The sequence below is a fragment of the Chrysochloris asiatica genome, unplaced genomic scaffold, assembly GCF_000296735.1.
Source record: "Chrysochloris asiatica unplaced genomic scaffold, ChrAsi1.0 scaffold00003, whole genome shotgun sequence".
Classification (NCBI taxonomy): domain Eukaryota; kingdom Metazoa; phylum Chordata; class Mammalia; order Afrosoricida; family Chrysochloridae; genus Chrysochloris; species Chrysochloris asiatica.
Window position 1 is genome coordinate 19,058,652 of NW_006408521.1, and position 21,119 is coordinate 19,079,770.

Consider the following 21,119-nt stretch of genomic DNA (forward strand, 5'->3'; position numbering starts at 1 on the left):
AGTTCAGACAACCCACAGAGGTAGGAAGTGACTATGTAGAGTTAATAAAGTAATTGCAGAAGTGTATGTAGGTTTCACCATTGGCACTCAACTGGATAGAGAAGTGGTGAACAAACCAGGGTTTGTAGACTCTTCTAAATTCAACACTGCCATGGAATAGCCACCCACATCCAATATTTATTCAGAAGATGGTGTGGAGGACATAGAATTAAAGCACAATTAATCGGAAGTACTGTTATATATTATTGTAAGTGGATTTCTTCCACAAAACACACAATAAGATAATATGTAAAATGAGAAAAATAATGGAAAACAACTTACTTATTTTGTCCAATTGTTTCAAAATCTTTCACAACAATCCCAAGGGAAGATGAAATGTCCAATGGTATACCCCTCAAGTCAAACTCCAAAATCTGTTCACATAAAGGTTATGAAAACAAAAAGACTGTTAACAAAAGATTAGAGGATATAAAAAGATGCAATAGTTCAACAGGTTAGGTCATCATCTTTTCTAATGGAAATCTTTTCAATTATTCAATTCTATTGTTGTTATAAAGTGCCGTCAAGTTGATTCTGACTCATAGCGACTGACCCTGTATAAGATTTCCAAGGTTGGTGAGTGTGAACTGCCAACCTTGCAGTCCAGTGCATAACCTATAACAGCTAGATAGAAATGAGCTCAAACCTGGGAACAATTGTGAGGCGTGTGTACAACTGTACATAGGGTCACTGTGAGTCAAATTAACTTGAAGGCACCAAACAACAACAATTCCATAGACAGAAATGATTAAATCCAAAACCTGGAGGCACATGAAAGGCATGGGAAAAAACGAACCCAAGTTAAACTCAAAGGCCCTGGAGGCACCTCCGGGCTTTTCATTTTCTAGGTTCTGTAGCTTTTAGACAAGTCACTGAAACTTCTGTCTCTTAGTCAGAGAACTGGGCTTAAGACCCACCACAATTACTGTAAGAATAAAATACCATGAGTCAGAGTTGCCTTTTTACAGTAGCTGAACCTTTTGTATAAGAAAACTGTCTACAATGGTATTGTTATTTGCTTTGCTCTTCTTAACCACATTTTTATTGAACAAAGGAAATTAATAATCCAAAACCATTTTTCTAAATTGCACCAGCACCTTTTAAACCACACTGTGATCAGTGTTACAGTCGGTTAACCTGTCCCAGCCTTACAGTTTAATATAATAAATTATTGTCTAATAGAAAAAATAAAGACCAGCATAGTACCAATGCTTCCTTTGATTAATTATGTAACAAATAAGTTAAGTCATCCTACTGGTTTATAATAATGAATTTATCCTCCTCATATCAAGTTTGGAATGGACAGAAAATGAATTTCTGAGCTAATATTAGAGCATACCTACTAATCACAATAGGTTTAGGGACTGGCATTGTATTTGAGCTTGGTGTAGATTATAAAACAGCAATTGGGAGGTTTACTTTACAAATGCAAGGGTAAATCAAAATATATCGCTACACAATATGAAGCTATTATTTTGTTTTGTTTTTGACATCTCCTCCACCTAGATCTATCCACTTCTGAAGAAGATGTTTCCATCTCTCTAGCCCTTCCCAAAGAATTCTGTGCTCCTTGATTTACACCACCATCAAATGGCAGTTTGGGCATCCTTGAGGGATTCAAATTTTGTTCCTTTTCAATGTTCTTTGAGTTTAGAAAACAAAAACAAGACTGAAGGGGCAAAAGCAGGTCTGTAGGGTGGATGGGGCAAGGTTTCCCAACAAAGTTCGCATAGGCCAGCCTTCGCTACCCTCAAGGAATTGAACATTGTTGTGTAGATGTAGAAAAAAAATTCCTCAGCACAACTTTTCTGGCCTTTTTCTCAACAATGCAGTTTATAATTTTCTTAAAACTTCCTAATAAGCCTCCATGATCACCCTATGTCATTTGAGAAAATCTATCAAAATTACCCCTTTAAAACAGCTGCGAAAAAAAACAGCTGCCATAACCTTCGACTTGACATATTTGCCTTGAATTTAACTGGCACAGAAGATCCTCTCAGAAGCCACTGTTTTGATCGGCTCTTGCCCTCTGGATCATATTAGTAAATCCAGGATTTGTCCCTGGTTATGATTTGTTCCATAAAATCACCCTCATTAGCGTCAATCTTGCTTTAAAACTGATGGAAAATTCAGCTCTTTGGCTAGCTGATCTAACCACAACGTTTTGGGCTTGCTGAGGTGAAGAAGATATTTGCTTAAAATTGAAAATGCCCAATCATTTGAGACCCCAATTTCAGTGGTAATTCTATGATATTCATCCACCACCAAGGCCAATTTCTCCATTTGTGGAGGTTGATGGTCTTCCCTCTCTTGGCTCATCATTGAGATCTTCCAGACCTTCCTTAAAACACTTGATTCATCTAGTTTTTATGTGGAGCAACATTCCTGTAAACGTGTTGCAAAGCTTCAGTGATTTGGGTATAAGTCCACTTGTGTTTTGTTAAAAATTCAACATTAGCCCTGACATCAAAATAGTTTTCCCCTGACACCATGGCACACACAAAAATAAAAGAATATTAGTTCCTTTTGTTTTCTTTATAAGGTACCCCAGCGAGACTAAGACAAGAGTATTACTGAAAGGACTTATCTGCAGCCATCCATTGAGAGCAGAGATCTGTTTTGTTTTGGTTGTTTAGTGTTGCCATAATAGAAATACAAGTGGCTGGCTTTAACAAACAGAAATTAATTATCTCATAATTTAGGAGGCTAGAAGTCCAAATCCAGAATGCTGGCTCTAAGGAAAGGCTTTCTTTTTGTGGGCTCTGGTGAAAGGTCCTTGTCTCAGCATCTGGAGGCCCAGTGTTCCTTGGGGTTCTCCATGTGTCTTGGCATCAATCTTTCCATGGATGTAGGAGTGTCACAGTGTCATGTCACTTATTGCAGCGTCCACAATGTAACAAACATCACTTATTCCAACTTCCTCCCCATGTTTTGTTTCTGTTCCTCCTTTCCTAACCCTTCTGAGTAAATGCCACCCGTTTGATCTGAAAGAGTATTTTAAGGTGTACCAACATTTCTAATACTATTGTTCCCTTTGTTGTGGTAAGTGTCATCAAGTCTGTTCAGACTCATAGCAACCCTGTATGGGGTTTCCAAGGAGCAGCTGATGAGCTTGAACCACTGACCTTGTGGTTTAAACTAAGCTTGCAGCCAGTGCATTACCCTGCAGCGCCATACCAGGACTCCTTGTTCCCTGTTTATCGTTTAAGCTATGGGGAGAGTTTAATTCCAGGGCCATAGTCTTGGGAGTGATCCCATTTCAATCAGTGAGCCTGGTCTTTTTTATGATTTTAAGTTTTGTTCCAAAATTTCCTCCTACTCTATCCAGGACCTTCTAATGTGGTCCCTGAAAGAGCAGTTGGTAGTGGTAGCGGGGTACCATCTAGTTCTCTGTTCTCAGGGTTGTGAAAACTGATGTTCCCCATGGTCCAACTGCCCATTAAAACAATTGTTTCTTTTATTTTCTTCACTATTCTTTCCTCCAAATAGGGAGAGACCAATAGTTGCACCTTAGATGGCTACTCATGAGCTTTTAAGACCCCAGTCGCCTAATAGCAATTTTTTTTTTTTTTAGCTTATCCTTGTACATTTGCAATATAAGAAAAAAAAAATCCATACTAGGAACAAAACAGTAAGATGGATGATTTTCTGAAGAGCACAAATCTGCTCACATGACTATACACCCCTTTTTCCTCAATTCCTAGATCAACATGGGTTGAACTTTATAAAATGACATTTTAGGGTTATGCAAAACCTAAGACAATAAACAAACACTTGTGTATTTTTTATTTGTTTGTTTTATTCCTGGAGTTCTGTGTAAGATGCTAATGATCCACAGAAGACCAACCAGTCAGGCCTCTTACACTCAGGGAGCTGAGAATACAGCTGACTTAAGCTTAGGGGTTTCTATGAAATTACAGGAAAATGGGATTCCCTCTCAGGCTACATGAAGCCAGCAGGGCTTTCCAAAAAGGCATTGAGAGTTTTTCATAATTCTCTCATCAAATGTAATGCATAATCTTTATTGTCTGTTGTTGTTGTTAAGTACCATTGAGTCAGTTCCAACCCATAGCAAACCTGTATAGCATTTCTGGGAGTGGCTGGTGAGCTTGAGCCACCATCCTTGTGGTTCAAACTGACTTTGCAGTCCAGCGCATGAACCCACAGTGCCACACCAGGTCTCCCTTTATTGTCTAGAGATGCTAAAACTAATTGGGAGGTGAAAGGCTTTATTTATTATCTGTGCAGGGGACGTCTTCAAAGCTAGGTGGCTGAGTGAAAATAACAAAGGCATTTATTATTACTTTTATCCAGTTATGAGCTGGCTTTTGGAGAAGAAAACAAACAAATAATAGGGCCAATCATCAACTTTTAGAAAATGAGTCTGACTGGTAAACTTCTACTTAGTGGAAAGAGTTAAATTTTTTCATCTATCCATGGCTCTGTAGGATGAGCTCTGGACTTCAAACCACAAGATGAGTGGTTGGAGCTTATCAGCCCCTCCACGAAGGAAAGAGGAGGCTTTCTGCTCCTGCAAAGATTTACAGCCTCAGAAACCCTACACAGGGTCACCATGAGTGGGGAACCGACTCCTTGGCACTTAAGAGCAATAACCACATATTAACATATAGCACACTGAGCTACTTATAAGATAAATGTAAAGCCAACAGCAATACAGAAGGTAAATGTTGTTAAGTGCCGTTGAGTCTGTTCTGACCCATAGTGACCCTGTGTAGAGTTTCCAAGGAGCAGCTGGTGAGCTTGAACTGCTGACCCTGAGATTCAAACTGACTTTGCAGTCCAGGGCATTAACCCACAGTGCCACACCAGGACTACCAGAAGGTAAATAAATTGTATGAAATACTAGTCCATGGACTATTACACAGTCACTAAAAACACTTTAGTTGGATGATATGAGTATATGTTCAGGAGATCATAATAAGAAAAAACAGGATATGAATCTACATTTGCTATTAGTTTTCATTTGAGATACCATATTTTATTAAATATATTCATTCAATGAACATTATTTAATAAATCCCAAATGTTATCAGAAGTTCTTTCTTGCTTAGGCTTATCTGAAGTTTTCCAAATTTCTATATTAAGTACATATTACTGTTATTAACATACAAAACAACAAACGTCATACTCATAAGACACACACAGCGTCATGTAATACTGTCATAACTAGTCACTTGCAGATGTGATTTTAATGACCGAACTTTCCTTCTGGGACTCTGGGTATGATCTAATCCGGCCACATGATTTAGTGACATGCCCAGGTCTCACCACCAGTTCACAACTGCACCAGGGCTAGACCCTAAGCCTTCTCACTCCTCATGCAGACTGCGCTCACCACAGGAGATGGGCCCTGGTATGGCATGTCTTGTGAAGTATTCTGCTTTCTTGACTGGTATAAGGGAGATACAGAGGATAGGGCGAAAATGCAGAGATTCCCCTTCAAAAGGGAAAGGTTAACCTCTGCCCTAAAGATGGAACAATCAGGTGTAGCTTAGGCACTGGATCAAAGTTGAAAGAAGAATAGTCACCTCATTCCAGACAGGGTTGAGCTCATTATCAACTTTCTTTGTTTTCTTTTTCTCATCTGCAAATAAAAAATAAGAGACTTCAATCAATTCAAAGTATTTATAGAGCATGGATGTATTATTCATTTAGTCATTCCAAGAACATTTATTTACTGAGGGTCTCACTATGGGCTCAAAGTCCTTGGATGATGTAAACAGTTAAGTATGCCCAGAGGAAGAAAGATCTGGCAATATACTTAGGAAAAGTCAGTCATTGAAAACCCGACTTTGACACACATGAAGTCGTCATAAGTCCAATGGATTCGACAGCAATGGTTTGGTTTTACTATGTACCCAAGGAACCCTGGTAACCTAGTGGATTACCAGCTGGGCTACTAACCTGAAGGTCAGTAGTTCAAATCTACCAGCCTTTCCACAGGAGAAAGACGAGGCTTTCTGCTCTCATAAAGATTTACAGTCTCAGAAACCCTAATCAGGGGCCGCTTATGTGTTGGAACTGACTCAATGGCTCACCACTATCACTGTTCATCTACCTAGGTCAGGACCTCCCCTAATCAAATTGTTCCAACTGAGTGGCATATTTTTTTATTTAAAATCATTTTCTCACCCCCTAGGTCTACAAGGAGTTAAGGAAAGGGGCAATTTGAAGTCAGGAAAATGCAGTAGGTCCCTGCACATCAAGGTTGCCCAGTTAGCTAACTTCTCCAAGGTCACTCAGTCTCCACTGTAGGAAGAAGTTAACCTCTGGGTTGCAGATCTCTTTACAGACGAACATAAAGGAGCTCATAAATGGGACGGTGGTGCCCTGATTTAAACATGGAATGCAGTTCTGAAATCCACACCACCTCTCTGGGTGATAAGAGACAGGCCTGGAGCCCTGGCAGTTAAATTTAAGCTGGATTTCCTCCTCCAAGGCTTAATACAAGGTGAACAGCAGAAGAGAAATTCTGAAGGCTGACAGAGAACTGGGTTGTCCTTAATCTTAGCCCACAAGATCCTCTGTCTCTGACAGGTGGACTGGACAGTACACCTAAGAAGCCAAATAATTGTTAATCTGGCTCATCCCTCAAGATTCCTGGGAGCACCCAGAGATGTCACAAAAGAAAGTCCTGATCATCTACATCCATCAAAGATTAGAGACAAAAAACCCTACTGAGTGCACTTCTACTATGTAACACATGCTGTTGTTATTAAATGCTGCTGAGTTGGTTCGGACTCATAGCAACCCTGTGTAGTGTTTCTGAGGAGTGGCTGGTGGGTTTGAACTGCTGACTTTGTGGTTAGAAGTCCAGTGCTTATCCTACAGTACCTGGAATCTACTTGATGATTTGGCTTTTTGGTGTGCTTTTGTTATGGTGATGGTGGTTGTTTTTAATTCTTCTTAAAGACTTTACTTCTGTTACTGTGGTCAGCTTGGCGCCTGACTGATGGGGACCCCATGGCCAATAGGATTAGACCTTTGTGATGCATGTGTTCTTTGGCTGATTTCTGGAAATAAATTGCCAGGCTTCTTTGACTCGTCTGTTTAGTCTGGAAGTGCTGCTGAAACTGCGTCTGCATTTTAGCCACACACAAACCTCCACGGACAGCACAGTGGCGGCTGTGCTTGAGGCACACTGGCTGAGAATCGATTCCAGGAGGCCTGCATGGAAGGCAAGGATTCTTCCACTGAAAAACACTGTTCCCTTAGTGGCCCCAGTATGCCCACCCCCCATTCCCAGTTTTCTAAGGGACCTGAAAGATTAAGTATCATATTCAAAGTCACCCAATTAGTAAGGGTCAAGGCTAGGTTTTGAACCCAGGCAGCCTGGCCACCCGTGGCAACATCTGAAGCACTCCTAGGCACGGCTTCCCGGCTGAGGAATGTGGGAGGCTGTGGCACAGACTCAGTTGGATGTCACGTGCTGTCTGTAGGCCTAACCACCTCAGTCTTCCAAGACCTCAGCATAGCACAGCTGTGAATCATTCCCCTCACTCTGTTAAGCATTAACTTTTCCACTTGAGTGGGCATCACAAGCCCTGACTGGCTTCCCTTTTTAAGCTTCAGCAGGACCCTACACATCAGCTTGAGCTGTTTGTCGTGAGGTGGTTTCTGTGGGGCCTACAGAGCCCTTCATTGGCTCTGACACTGATGTCATAGAAGCTGTCTTGAGATTTCCCCTGCCCACCCCCTATTCATCCAATAGCACTTCTCCATCTTCCTGTGGTTGTAGCTGGAGAAAATGCTCTTGACAGAAGAGGAGCCACACAAAGGGACCTTCAACTTAACAGAGCTGACAAAATGACTCTTACTCATCATTTATAACAACCACAACAACAAAAACCACAGCTGCTGTGGCGTCAGTTCCAGCTCATGGCAACCCTGTATGTCACCTAGTCGAACTGCTCTGTGATCTTTCTTCCCAGGTAGCTTTTGGTGAGTTTTCCTTTTTTTCCCAGCACTTGAGTGATGTTTAACTGTTTGCATCACCCAGGTACTGTATATCAATCATCTATAGGTGTGCAGGATAATGCAAGGTCAGTGGTTCAAACCCACCATCCACTCCTCAGAAACCCTAGACAGGGTCACTATGAGTCAGAGCCAACTTGACAGCACTTAACAACAAGACCATCTTTACAAAAATCCTACAAGGGAAGCATTCTCATCCCCATTTTACAGGTAAAGAAGCCAAGAGAAGTTAGCTAACTTCCGTAAGTTCACACAGCTCATAAAGAAACAGCGGGAACTTGAACCTAAATCTCCCTGGTTCTAAAACCAGTATGTATGTGTATGTGTTTGCCATTAGACCATACTGTCTCATTGGAAGGTGCCAGAACAGTTGGGGACAGAAAGATCCATATGTATGCAGTCATACCTCAGAGACAGTGCAGGTTTGGTAGCAGGCTGCCACAATGAAGCAAGTTACACAATGTTTTGTTTTCCCATTGCATATAAAAGTTATGTTTTATACCACAATATCTGTGAAGCTCAGTAAAACAAGCCTGTGCTGTGTGTCAAGGGCTTGACACCTTAGGGAGGGATCTGGTAGACAAACCCATGGACAGGTTTCAGCATATTCAGAAACTCCCTTAAGACTGTTTGCTCCAGCACACACAATGTTGCATTTGTGAGTTTTTCTGAGAAGAGGATTTATTACTTTTACCAGATTCTCAAGTGAGTTAATCTTGACAAAAGTTAGGAATCCCTGCATGTGACAAGCATGACATGGTACCACCCATCCCCCTCTCCATCTCACCCCTATCCTTGCTACCATAACCAGGACTTGGTGAATGGAGAACTGGTCCAGGAAGAAATGAAACTAGCCTGAGACTACAGTAGAACTTCAGGGGAGAAGGTGGAAAATGGTGAGACGTTTCAGCAAATAGGTGGAACAAGGAGAAGGCAGCAAATAATTTGCAGAAACTGGGCACAGGAGTTTAGCGTTGGTCTTGGATCACTGCAGGATGCTATTGAAGCAACATTCCAGTCTCCAAATCTCCAGACTCTGGGCTGGGCAGGGAGGCAAAACAGGCACAGGGGCTCCAGGGAAGCTTTAGTAAAACACAGGGCTTACAAAGAATCCCAACCCTGATGAATACCCCAGGAAACAGAGAACAAGGAAGACCATCTATGTGGTTATCTTATGCTGAATGTGGCGCTGCTGACCCTCCCTGTAGGCAGAGGATTGTGTCAAAGCCAGCAGCTGAACAGTGTGACAAGATTCACTGTCCATTCATTTGCCATCAAATGTTTATTGAGTCCTGGTATGGTGCTGTAGGATAAGCACTGAACCGCAAGGTTGGTTTGAACGGCAAAATCAACACACCAAACTCATCAGCCGCTCCTCGGAAACTCTACACAAGGTCACTATGAGCCGGAACCGACTCGACAACACTAACAACAGTAAGTGCAAATGGTTAATATGGTTGCCTGCTAACTGAAAGATTGGAGATTGGAGTCGAGGCAGAGACAACTCAGGAGAAAGGTTTGGTGATCTACTCGTGAAAAATCCGCCACTGAAAACTAGGGAGCAATGTGCTAGTCTCTGGCTCACACAAGGCTGACATGAGTTGGAATCAATTCAACAGCAACTGTGTTTGTTTTTATATGCCAGTAAGCAAGGAAACACCAGAGGATAAGACATAGCCCCTGGTCTTAAGAAGTTCCACAAATGGAGTTTATGGGCTATTGAACACAGGAACCAAGCAGATGTTTACGCATGTTTCCACCAGGTAGCAAAAAGTCCCATCATGTTCTTCCCTGCTTCATTCTCATCCTGAAAGTCTCTCCTATAAGAGCAGGGTAATGGGAATAATGACTGGTCAGGCTAGACCCAATGAAACTCACTCCCTATCCATAGAAATGGTCCATTCACTGTATTTATCCACAAGCATGAATCCACTTCCTCATTCTTCCATCCCACAAATATTTTTGAATTACTGTTTGCCAGACCTGAGCTGGGAGATATAAAGATACACAAAACATGGCTCCTGGCCTCAGATGGGCCAGCAGGGAGTAGGATGAGCCAGATCAGCATCTGTTACCAGGTGACCCCATGTCTATCAGAGAAGTGTGCTCCACAGGGATGCCAGTGGCTGATTTTACAGAAATAAATCAGCAGGCCTTGCCTTTGTGGAGCCTCTGGGTGAACTCAGACCTCTAACCTTTGATTGGCAGCTGAGTGCATTCACCATTTACAATACAGGGACTCCAAGACACGGCCACTGATGTTGTTAAGTGTTGTTGAGTTGGTTCCCACTCACAGCGACCGTGTATAAAGTTTCCAAGGAGCAGCTGGTGAGTTTGAACTGCCAACCCTGTGGTTCAAAGCAACCTTGTAGTCCAGCACATTAACCCACAACGCCACACCAGGACTCCATAGTGACTGAATAGAAGATGGGTACAGAGGAAGGGTACTGTGAATTCAGAGAAAGGGGCTGAGCTGGGCCTTGAAGTACAAGAAAGGACTGGAAATTGTAGAACTGGGAAGAAAAAACTTACTCTGGGCAGAGGCAGTAGGGTGAGTAATCAGCATGGAGGCAGGAGAGAACAGGCTGGGTCTGGGGACACTACACAACCCATCTGGCTTCAAGGACATGGAAAGGAGCTGAGACAATTAGGCTGCTTGAAAAGGTTACACTGCAGAGCCTTGAAAGCCAGGCTAATACTAACCACGTAAGGGAGGAGGGCATAAGAACATAACTTAATAACTTAAGAAGGTTATAATAATCCACCAAGAAAAACAAAGTGCCCAACAGCTCTTCCGATACACATTCCTGAGCACATGATTCAGTTGTGCTTTGAGAACAACGGGAAGCAGTTGAGTCTGCAGATTCTAGCTGACAACAGACCAGATGGGACTATTCAAGTGGGACTTCCTGTAGCTCCTGTCACTCGCTGCTGAGGGCACCACCACATAGGGGCACTCACTCTGGGCCAGGCATGTGCTAAACCATTCTCTCATTAACCCACCCAGCAAACCTATAATGTGTTGTTATGTGGCATTGAGTCGGTTCTGTCTCAATGAAGGAACGGCTGGTGAGCTTAAACTGCGGAATTTGCAGTTCAATGTATTAACCCGCAGCACCACACCTATAAGGTTGTTGTTGTTAAGTGCCATCAAGTCGGTTCTGACCCATAACGAACCTTACAGGGTTTCCAAGGAGCAGCTGGTTTGACCTTGCAGTTCAAACCAACTTTGCAGTCCAACACATTAACCCACAGCGCCACACCAGGACTCCTATAAGGTTGAACCACCAACCTTGCAGTTCAAATGGCTTTGCAGTCTGAAGCATTAACCCACAGTGCCACACCAGGGTGGGCACTGCTATTACTTGCTCTGCAGATGAACAAAGCAAATCCCAAATAGTTAAGTAACATGGCCAAGATTACAGAGCTAGGAAGAAGCCTTCTAACCCATGTCTAGCCTGATTCCAGAGCCCACACCTTTAACCACTGCACATTCCTGTCTCCCTAGCAAACAAGGAACTATTAAGTAACGCTTATTCTTTGAAAGGAGCTCTGGTAACGTAGTGGTTATGAGTCGGGCTGTGAACCACAAGGATAGTAGTTCGAAACTACCAGCTGTTCCACGGGAGAAAGATAAGGCTTTCTGCTCCCGTAAAGATTTACAGCCTCGAAACCCTGTACAGGGTCACTATGGGTCAGAACTGACTCCACAGCATGTAACAACAACATTCTTTTAGAGGAACCCAGTTCAATCCCTTCCAAGAAGGTGGCTGATTTTTATCCAAATGTGTATACATTACATCTTATTAAAAACCCATTCTCACACATAAACACGTCAGCCAAAAAAAAAGTCCATAAATTATTTTCTTATCAGCAGCCACAGTCACATATTTATATTGCTTAACTATTCAATTCCACCTTTAAAAAAAAAGAAAAAAAAAGGTCAAAGTCGCAGGTGCTAACCATCAGATTAAATTACTGGAAACCCCTCCTTCTCCACATCACCTACTTCCCCAGGATCCCATCCGTCATTTTATTAAGATGAGTGTTTCTTCCTAAGGGAAAGAATGAAATATTTTCAACCCTAAACATCACTGACTCAAATGCAGCGTTTGTGATGAAGTTCAACCCAGGCATTCTTTGGGACATTTCCTGTTTTCTGATTAGCTGTGCTTGCTTCTCTTTCAGCTCTGTGAAGGTCACTATTGTAATCACTAACCCTTGTGCCAACCTTCCAACAAGGTTTCCATGAGAACAGGACAAGTGCTTCTGGCTAGCCACCGGCAACCTCTTGCACGGAACCATTTCCTTTACTATTCACCTAGCAGACAGTATGTTGGACCCTTTTAGAAAAGATAAGAGAGCAGGACTCCTGGATTGCTAGGTCCCCATGGAAGGAACACTAAACAAACAGGAGCTGTGTATGATACTATTCGTTGTTACTGCACCAGAGCAAGACCCCAGGCCAACCCCAGAGAAGTCCCCAGGCCAGGGAGACTTGGAAAACAGGGCGGTAGCCATCAGAGGAAGTAGCTAGTGGAGCTGGAGACAGTTGGGTGGAGCTGTTCTCCTGCCTGGCTCTGTTTCAGTCCTCAGAAGCCTGCCTGGGGCAGCTGGCATGTGGGCAGTGGTTGCTCCTCCCTGGCAGATGGTCGGACAACCATCAGCATCTGAGGGATTTTCCACAATAACCATAGATCACACCAGGCTCTAGGAAGGACCAGCAGGAGACTGCCCTGCCCTCAGCTCCACATGAACACAGACATGTGGTCCACCAGGTCTAACCCACTAAAGGAATATCTTTGACTTTTGCCTTCCAGCCCTGGCTGCCCTGTTGCTCAGGATGATGTGAACAAACAGGTTCTAGCTGAAAGGCATTTTGGCCAAATGGCAACCGTGATACAAAGTGAGGTTGTTTTGTACATGTCTGAAACAGTCACTGATATCACTGATAAAGAGGAATGCCCAGACAAAAAGGGAGACTCGCTTACAGCTCCTTTTTCCGTAACCAGTGCCCCACTGGCCTCCAGAGATGCTCTTGCAGGTAGACAAGCTTTTGAATCAAAAGCCAATCCTCCAAGGGAACTGCAGTGTGGCCTGGTTGGTTCGGACAACTCATTCAGAATCTATTTCCCAAATTCTGAACCCCCCGGGAGTGGTCGGGTTTCAGCTCTGACAACTGCCCAGGCTACTAGTACAGGGAACCCACGTGGACCAAGCACCTGGACTAGCTGCCTGGGTGGAGAAAGCAAACCACATGACTCTTTGGTCTCTTTATATTCTGTGTGGTACTTTGAAACACATTTGTTTGTTTAATCCTTACAAGAACTGAAACCAAACCCACTGCCATGGAGTCAATTGCAATTCAGGGCAACTCCGTGTATGTCCTAGTAGAACTGTACTCAGCAGAGTTTTCAATAGCTGTCATCTTATGGAGGTAGATTGCCAGGCCTTTCTTCTGCAGCACCACTGGGTAGATTGGAACTGCCAGCTTTTCATTTAGTAGCCAAGCCTAATCTTTATAAGGAAAGTGCTATTATCCCCATTTTGCAGATTAGAAAAGTGAGGTTCAGTGACATTAACAGACTCACCCAAAGTCACACAGTTAATAAGTGGCATGGCTAAGCTTCAGCTCCAAGTCAAGCTCATTCTCAAACCCATGCTCTGAGCTGCAACCTCAGGCTGCGGGCACCTGCTGATGTCCTATCACATTTTCATCATTACCAGTAAGTGTCTTGGTAGCAAAATCATTAAGTGTTCAGCTGCTAATGGAATTGTCTGTGGTTCAAACACACCAACAGCTACACAGAAAAAAAGAACTAGTGGTCTGCTCCCATAAAGCTGTCAGCCTTTAGGGCAGTGCTGCTCTGTCCTATAGGACCAACAGGGGTCAGAGTGGACTTGACAGTTCTATGACTCTGGGCTACTTACTTTAGCCCTCTGTGCTTACATTTATTAATAAATGTTGGTATCTATTGCAGGTTGGAGGAGCTCTGGTAGCATAGTGATTACAAACAGAGCTGCTAACCTCAAGGTCAACAGTTCGAAACTACCAGCTGTTCCGTGGGAGAAAGATGAGGCTTTCTACTCCCATATTTACAGCTTCAGAAACCCTGTACAGGGTCACTATGAGTTGGAACCGACTCCATGGCACAAAACCACCACCACCAATGCGGGTTGGAGTCCTGGTGTGGCGCTGTTGGTTAATGCTCTAGATGGCAAAGTCCGCTTTGAACCCGGAGGCCTGTGGTTCAAGTTCACCAGTTGCTCCTTGGAAACCCTATATGAGTCCCTATGGGTCGGAACCCAACTTGACAGCACTTAACAACAACAACAACAACACGGGTTAATGCACTAGACTGCAAGGTCAGTTTGAAATGCAAGGTCGGCGGTTCAAGCTCACCAGCGGATCCTCGGAAACCCTATACAAGGTCGCTATGAGTCAGAACCAACTCACCAACTCGATGGTACTTAACAACACAACAACAATAACTAAGTATCATCTAAACTATGGGTGGTGGTGGTTATGTGCCGTGGAGTTGGTTCTGACTCATAGCAACCCTGGACAGGGTTTCAGAGGCTGTAAATCTTTAATGGGAGCAGAAAGCCTCATCTTTCTCCCATGGAACAGCTGGTATTTTGAACTGCTGACCTTGTGGTTCGCAGCCTGATTCATAATCACTATGCTACCAGAGCTCCTTCTGCCAAGCATCATTTGTATATTTATAACATAATTTCATATAAATTTATATTAGTATGAAAAAAGCTCCTAGATTTTTTGAATTTCGAGTCCTGCTTGCGGTTGCCTTGGCAAGGTTAGACCAAATGATTTCACAGGCTATAAGGCTCGCAGGCCTGACATTTCCCACCCCTGATCTAAACCCTGGGTGGTGAAAGTAATTAATATGATCAGCTGGCAGCCAAAAGCCTGGAGACTGAGTACACTGGGTTCAAAAAGTCCGCCATTGAAAGAAAGGACTATGGGCCCACTACTCTGCTGACATACATGGGTCACTAGGAGCCTGAATTGTCTCAGCAACAACTGACTTTGAATGTCCAGGAATAACTGTCACCACATATAGAGGCCACGGAATCCTGGTGTGGCGCTATAGAAGCAGCATTGGACTACGAACCACAAGGTTGGTGGTTCAAACCCACCAGCGGCTCCTCAAAAACTCCATGCAGGGTCACTATGAGTCGAAATCTACTCGATGGCACTTAACGACAACAATACAGGCACCATAATATGCCAGGCATTGTATATGTTCTCTATACCTTTATCCTCTTTTGAGGCACAACAACAACAAAGTGGGTGATGTGGAGACGAGAGCCACTTCATTGTGGTTCATAGTCCAGTGCTGTGCCTACAGTACCACACCGGGAGTCCCACCAGTAGGAAACAGTCAGAATTTGAACACAGGTCTTCTGGTTCATGAGCCTCTTCTCCACTTTCTGCCTCTAGCTGGCATGTTTCTGAGACATGATTTGCTAGAGAATGTGTTAAAGCTGGTGGTCTCCAGCAAATTCATTTTGAGCTCAGCTCAAAGACATGGGACTTACTAGTGTTTCAAAGGATCTCTGAAGGTCTGAGCGTCTTGTCAAAGGGGATGGATGGAAAAGCCCCCTCACAGCGTTGCTTTGAGCAGCCACCAAAAGGGTAAGAATGAGCCCAGGACACAGTGGATATTCCTGTATGTGGACCAGAGTCTGAATAACCAACTGGTTCCATCAGACAAACTTCGAGGACCGAGTTCCTCCACCTTCCCTACCTCCAAGAGATGGAGAGTGTCAAGAGAAACTAAAATGGTTCCCAAGAGAACTTTAAAAACAAACACCCAGCACTGAGTCAAAATCTTCATAACTCAATACTATCCCTCCCTGGCAAAAACAAAACAAAACAAAAAACCTCCCAACTGAGTGACCCTTGGCCTTGGATCCTGGGGTCCCACAATAATCTTTTTAAGCAGGATTTTTGCATTTGTCAGCTGTTTCAATCCAATTCAATCTTCAGCCCTTAGCCCTCCTTCCTATGCTGCAAATGGCTTTGAGCTCTAGGCTCTTTGGGAGCTAGATTGTTGGGTTATCACTGGTCTGAGGGAGAGCTGGGGATTCTGATTATTTGTGGGCTTTTGTTTGTCAATGAAGTCTCTGGCACAAGAAAGAGGGTAGAATTAAAGCAAAGAGATGCCCAAGCATGGAGAAAACCAAAGACATGCATGTTGTTGTTGTTGTTAGGTGCCTTTGAGTCGGTTCCAACTCATAGCAACCCTATCACAGCTCAAGGAAGTACACCACCTGGTCCTGGGCCATCCACACAATTGTTGTTATGTTTGAGCCATTGTTGCTGCCACTACGTCAATTCAGCTCAAGGGGTTTCCTCTTTGTTGCTGAACCTCCACTTTACCAAGAATGCTGTCCTTTTCCAGGGACTGGTCCCTCCTGACAACATGTCCAAAGTAAGAGGAAGTCTCGCCATCCTGGCTTCTAAAGAGCATTCTAGCTGTACTTCTTCCTACACAAATTTGTTTGTTCTTCTGATAGTCCATGGTACCTTCAATATTCTTTGCCAACACCATAACTCAAAGGCATTGATTCTTCTAATGTCTTTCTTATTCATTGTCCAACTTTCACATGCATATGAGACAACCAAAAATACCATGGCTTTGGTCAGGTGCACCTTAACTCCTCAAAACGACATCCTCACTCTTGAACACTTTAAAGATGGATTTTGCAGCTGATTTGCCTAATTCAATATGTCATTTGATTTCTTTTTCTTTATTTCTTTCTTTTAATGTTTTATTGTGAGTTATGTGATAGTTTACATGGGAGAACATTAGTTTTACATTCATCCTATCCTATATCGTTTTATTGCCATGATTACAATCCCCTCCATGCATCATCAACCAATCAAATGGTATACACTGTCATTTGATTTCTTGACTGCTGTTTCCATGAGTGTTGATTGTGGATCTAAGCAAAATGAACTATTTGACACCTTCAGTCTTTTCTCCATTTTTCATGGTGGTACTTATTGGTCTGGAGTCCTGGTGTGGTGCTGTGGGCTAATGCATCAGACTGCAAAGTCGTTTGAACTGCAAGGTCAGTGGTTCAAGCTCACCAGCTGCTCCTTGGAAACCCTATACAGGGTTGCCATGGGTTGGAATCGACTCAACGGCACTTAACAACAACTACTTATTGGTCTACTTGAGATATTCTATTTTCTTTACATTGAGGTGTAATCCATACTGAAGGCTGTAGTCTTTGACCTTCATCAGTCCTCTTGGCAAGCAAGGTCTTGTTATCTGCATAGCATTCCCTTGTTCTGTTTGAACCACTGCCTCTTGATCTATGTACAAGTTCTACATGAGCACAATGATGTGTTCTGGAATACCCATTCTTTACAAAGTTATCACGAGGAACTTGTACATAGACAAAGAGGCAGTCGTTCAAACAGAACAAGGGAATGGATTAAAATCAGGAAAGGTGTGTCCCAGGGTTATATCCTTTCACCATACTTATTCAATGTGTACAGTGAACAAATAATCAGAGAAGCTGGATTATATGAAGAAGATAGTGACATCAGGATTGGAGGAAGATTCATTAACATCCTGTGATGTGCAGATGATACAACCTTGCTTGCTGGTTGTGAAGCAGATTTGTCTAATTCAATACATCGTTTAATTCCTTGACTGATGCTTCCATGAGTACTGATTGTGGACCAAAGCAAAATAAAGTATTTAACATCTTCATTTTTTTCTCCATTTATCATAATGCTATTTATTGGTCTACTTGTGAAGATTTTTATTATATTTCCATTGAGGTGTAGACTGTGATCTTCATTCACATTACACAACGACAAGTTCTGGAATACTCATTCTTAACAATGTTATCTATAGTTTGTTATGATCCACACAGTTAAATGCCTTCACATAGTATAAGTAAACAATAAAAAAAAGCATAAGTAAACAACTTTCTGATATTCTTTGCCTCCAGTCAAGATCCATTCGACATCAGCAAAGATATCCCTGGTTCCACATCTTCTCCTGAATCCTGCTTGACTTTCTGGTAGCTTCCTATTGATGTACTGCTGCAACTGGTTTTTTAATTATCTTCAGCAAAATTTTACTTACATGGGATATCAATGCTATTGTTGTATGATTTCTGCATTCTGTTGGATCCCCTTTCTTGGGAATGGGCACAGGTATGACCCATTCTTGGCACAGATGAGTGAGTGCCTCCAGCACTGCATCAGCACTTGGTCCTTCAATGCCATCGCAATGGGATGAGCGGGGGCTCTGTAGGATGAACACTAGACTGCAGACCACAAGGTGGACAGTTTGAGCCCACCAACTGCTCCTCGGGAGAAAGATGAGTTTTCTACTCCTGCAAAGACTTACAGCCTCAGAAACCCTACGCAGAGTTGCTCTGTGTTGGAACCACCTCAATGGCACTTAACAGCAACAACAGTCTTGAGACTTTAGTCTTCCCTACCTCTTCCTGACTGCAGAGATGTGACCTCCATTGACCTATCTGAGTCTCAGTATCCTCATCTGCAAAATCTGTATAATGACATCCAAAATGGGATGAGAGGATAACAACTATGAAGGCATTTTCTATACCATAAACGCCCTGGGAGGAGACCCCTGCTTCATACCATGTCACATGGAAACTATCAGGAAGTATCTGGCATACTGGGGTAAACTGGAGGTTATATGGACTTCCAGACAAGGCCTCTGAACCTAAAGGTGTCCAACCTAAAGGCATCCAGGCCCCCGGTGCTGAGTGCATCTAAAGAAATACAATGAGCAGTAAATAGACCGAGTCCTGGGAATCTGAACTCCAAGTCCAACTGCAGGGCCACAGGGTGGGCCTATTGCAGATGCGGCCGGGACTCACATTCAACACTGCACCACACACCACAACCACAGTGGTGGGCAGCTGGGTCCCAACTCCCCCTGGAACTGTCTCTGGAACCCTGACCAAGGTATTTATCCATTCTCCCCAAGGCTCAATTTGTTCAGTTATAAAATAGGGGACTTTATTTTTTGGGGAAAATAACAATTAAATAAGTAAAGATATGGGAATCACTTAGCATAGTGTTAAACTAGCTACAAGCACTCATCATCAATATTATCTACCAATAATGATAATGTCTCTTTCCAGGACTTTAAACTCTTTAATCTTTGAACTCTAGCTGGACTCACACAGCTCGACTATAAACTGCATGCAGGCAGCAGCCAAGTCTGACTTGTTCCCCATTGCATTGCCTGGAAGAGTGCATACTCAACTACAGCTGAATAAATTCATGTGTGGAAGGCGGAGTGTGAGGAAGCAGCAGCAAAAAAGAAGAGTGCAAGAGGCACTGAGCAGAGACAAGCAGGAAGATCATTTGAAAAGGATATTTTTCATTGTATAAGACATGATGAAAACGCTAAGCCAGAAAGCTCAGGTAAAGTAGAATCTTACCCTGCCAGTCAAATAGTAGATTTTGAAAACTCTACATATAACAAAGTGGAATTTCAGTCTCCATGAACAAAATGGCCCCAGCTTGATGATCAGAGGAACTGATTCACTGCGGGGCAATGTCAGCTCTGAGCCTCTGAGTCACAGTGTGTCATAAAGGATTTCATTACCCTTCAGCAAACTCACCCCAAGAGGGCTGGGGTTTGTTTTTCTTTTCTCTTTTTTTTAAGCTCTTTTGTTCTTTGTACATGTTCTTCCTCTTTCAGGCTGGATCTGAATGGCACTTACACACTGAGAAGCTCAGTCCTTTCAGAGTGGGAAGCATTCACTTGGCTTGGTTGTTAAAGGCACAGGCCAAGTATGTGTTGTGCCTTTGCCTATGCTGAGCTCCGTAAATCAGACAGTCTTGAGGTGACTTTTACCTATCTCTGCCTCGGTTTCCTTAACATTAAAATGAAGATGATAATAATACCTAGTTCCTAAGAATGAGAAAAAGAGGAAGACCCCCAGGGAGATGGATTGGCAAAGTGGCAGCATCGATGGACTCAAGCATGGCCACGATAGTGAGGTTGGCCCAGGATTGGGCAGGGTTTCATTCTGCTGTGCATAAGGTCGCTATGAGTCCGTACCGACTCGATGGCACCTAACAACAACAACAAAGAATGAAATTGGAGTACTGCTATGGCACTGTAGGATAAGCACAGGGCTGCTAACCTCAAGGTCTGCAGTTCAAAACCACCAGCTGTTCCTTGGAAACCCTATACAAGATCTCTATAGGTCAGAACTGACTCGACAACACTTAACAACAACCACAACAAAGAATGACATTAGGCATACAGAAAACCACACACACAGGTAGGGGGCACGTTATAAGAATGTAGTAAATGGTGATGGCAGTTGTGGTGTGGAAAAGTTATTGTTGCTTCTCAGGGCTATACGCCCAGGCCAGAATTTTCCAGAAGACCTAAGTAGCAGCTAACACTTACAGCACTTACCATGTGCTTTCATTTCACTCGTGCTAATCCTCATAAGGAGCCCTGGGGTGGAGCTGTGGGTTAATGCGCTGAACCACACAGTTGGTTTGAATCGTAAGGTTGGCAGTTCAAGCTCACCAGACACTCCTCGGAAACCATATACAGGGTCACTGGATTGGAACTGACTCAATGGCACTTAACAACAACAACAACCCTCATAAGGCAGGGACTATTTTCTTCTCCATTTACAACTGGGATAGAAAGCTACGGAGCAACCTGCCTGTGGACACACTGCAAGTGAGCGGAAACTTGGATTCTTAACCACTGAGACTGTTCTGCTAATTCCTGTGCTATCCAATCCAACAGTAACCACATGTACTGTTGCTGTGAAGTGCCGTCAAGTCGGTTCCAACCCACAGTGACCCTGTAAAACAGGGTTTCTGAGGAACAGCTGGTGAGCTTGAACTGCCAGCCTTGTAATTCAAGCCAACTTTGCAGTCCAGTGTGTTAACCAACAATGCCACACCAGGACTCTATTTTGTTCATTGTTGTTGTTGTTGATAGGTGCCATCAAGTCAGTACCAACTCATAGAAACCTTATGCACAGCAGAACAAAACACTGCCTGATCCTGGGCCAATCTCACTATT

The 21,119-nt window shown here is 43.2% G+C and overlaps 1 protein-coding gene across 2 annotated transcripts in view; it reads right to left on the bottom strand.

Annotated features, from left to right (window-relative positions):
* MYOF (myoferlin) overlaps positions 1-21,119 on the bottom strand; it is a 188,516-nt gene that overhangs the window by 158,127 nt on the left and 9,270 nt on the right. For both annotated transcript variants that reach the window (XM_006831148.1, XM_006831147.1), the window contains exons 2-3: positions 5,589-5,644; positions 322-413 (exon numbers count right to left, since the gene is read on the bottom strand). In XM_006831148.1, the coding sequence (XP_006831211.1) occupies positions 322-413; positions 5,589-5,644 (148 nt within the window). The remainder of the gene's footprint in view (positions 1-321; positions 414-5,588; positions 5,645-21,119) is intronic.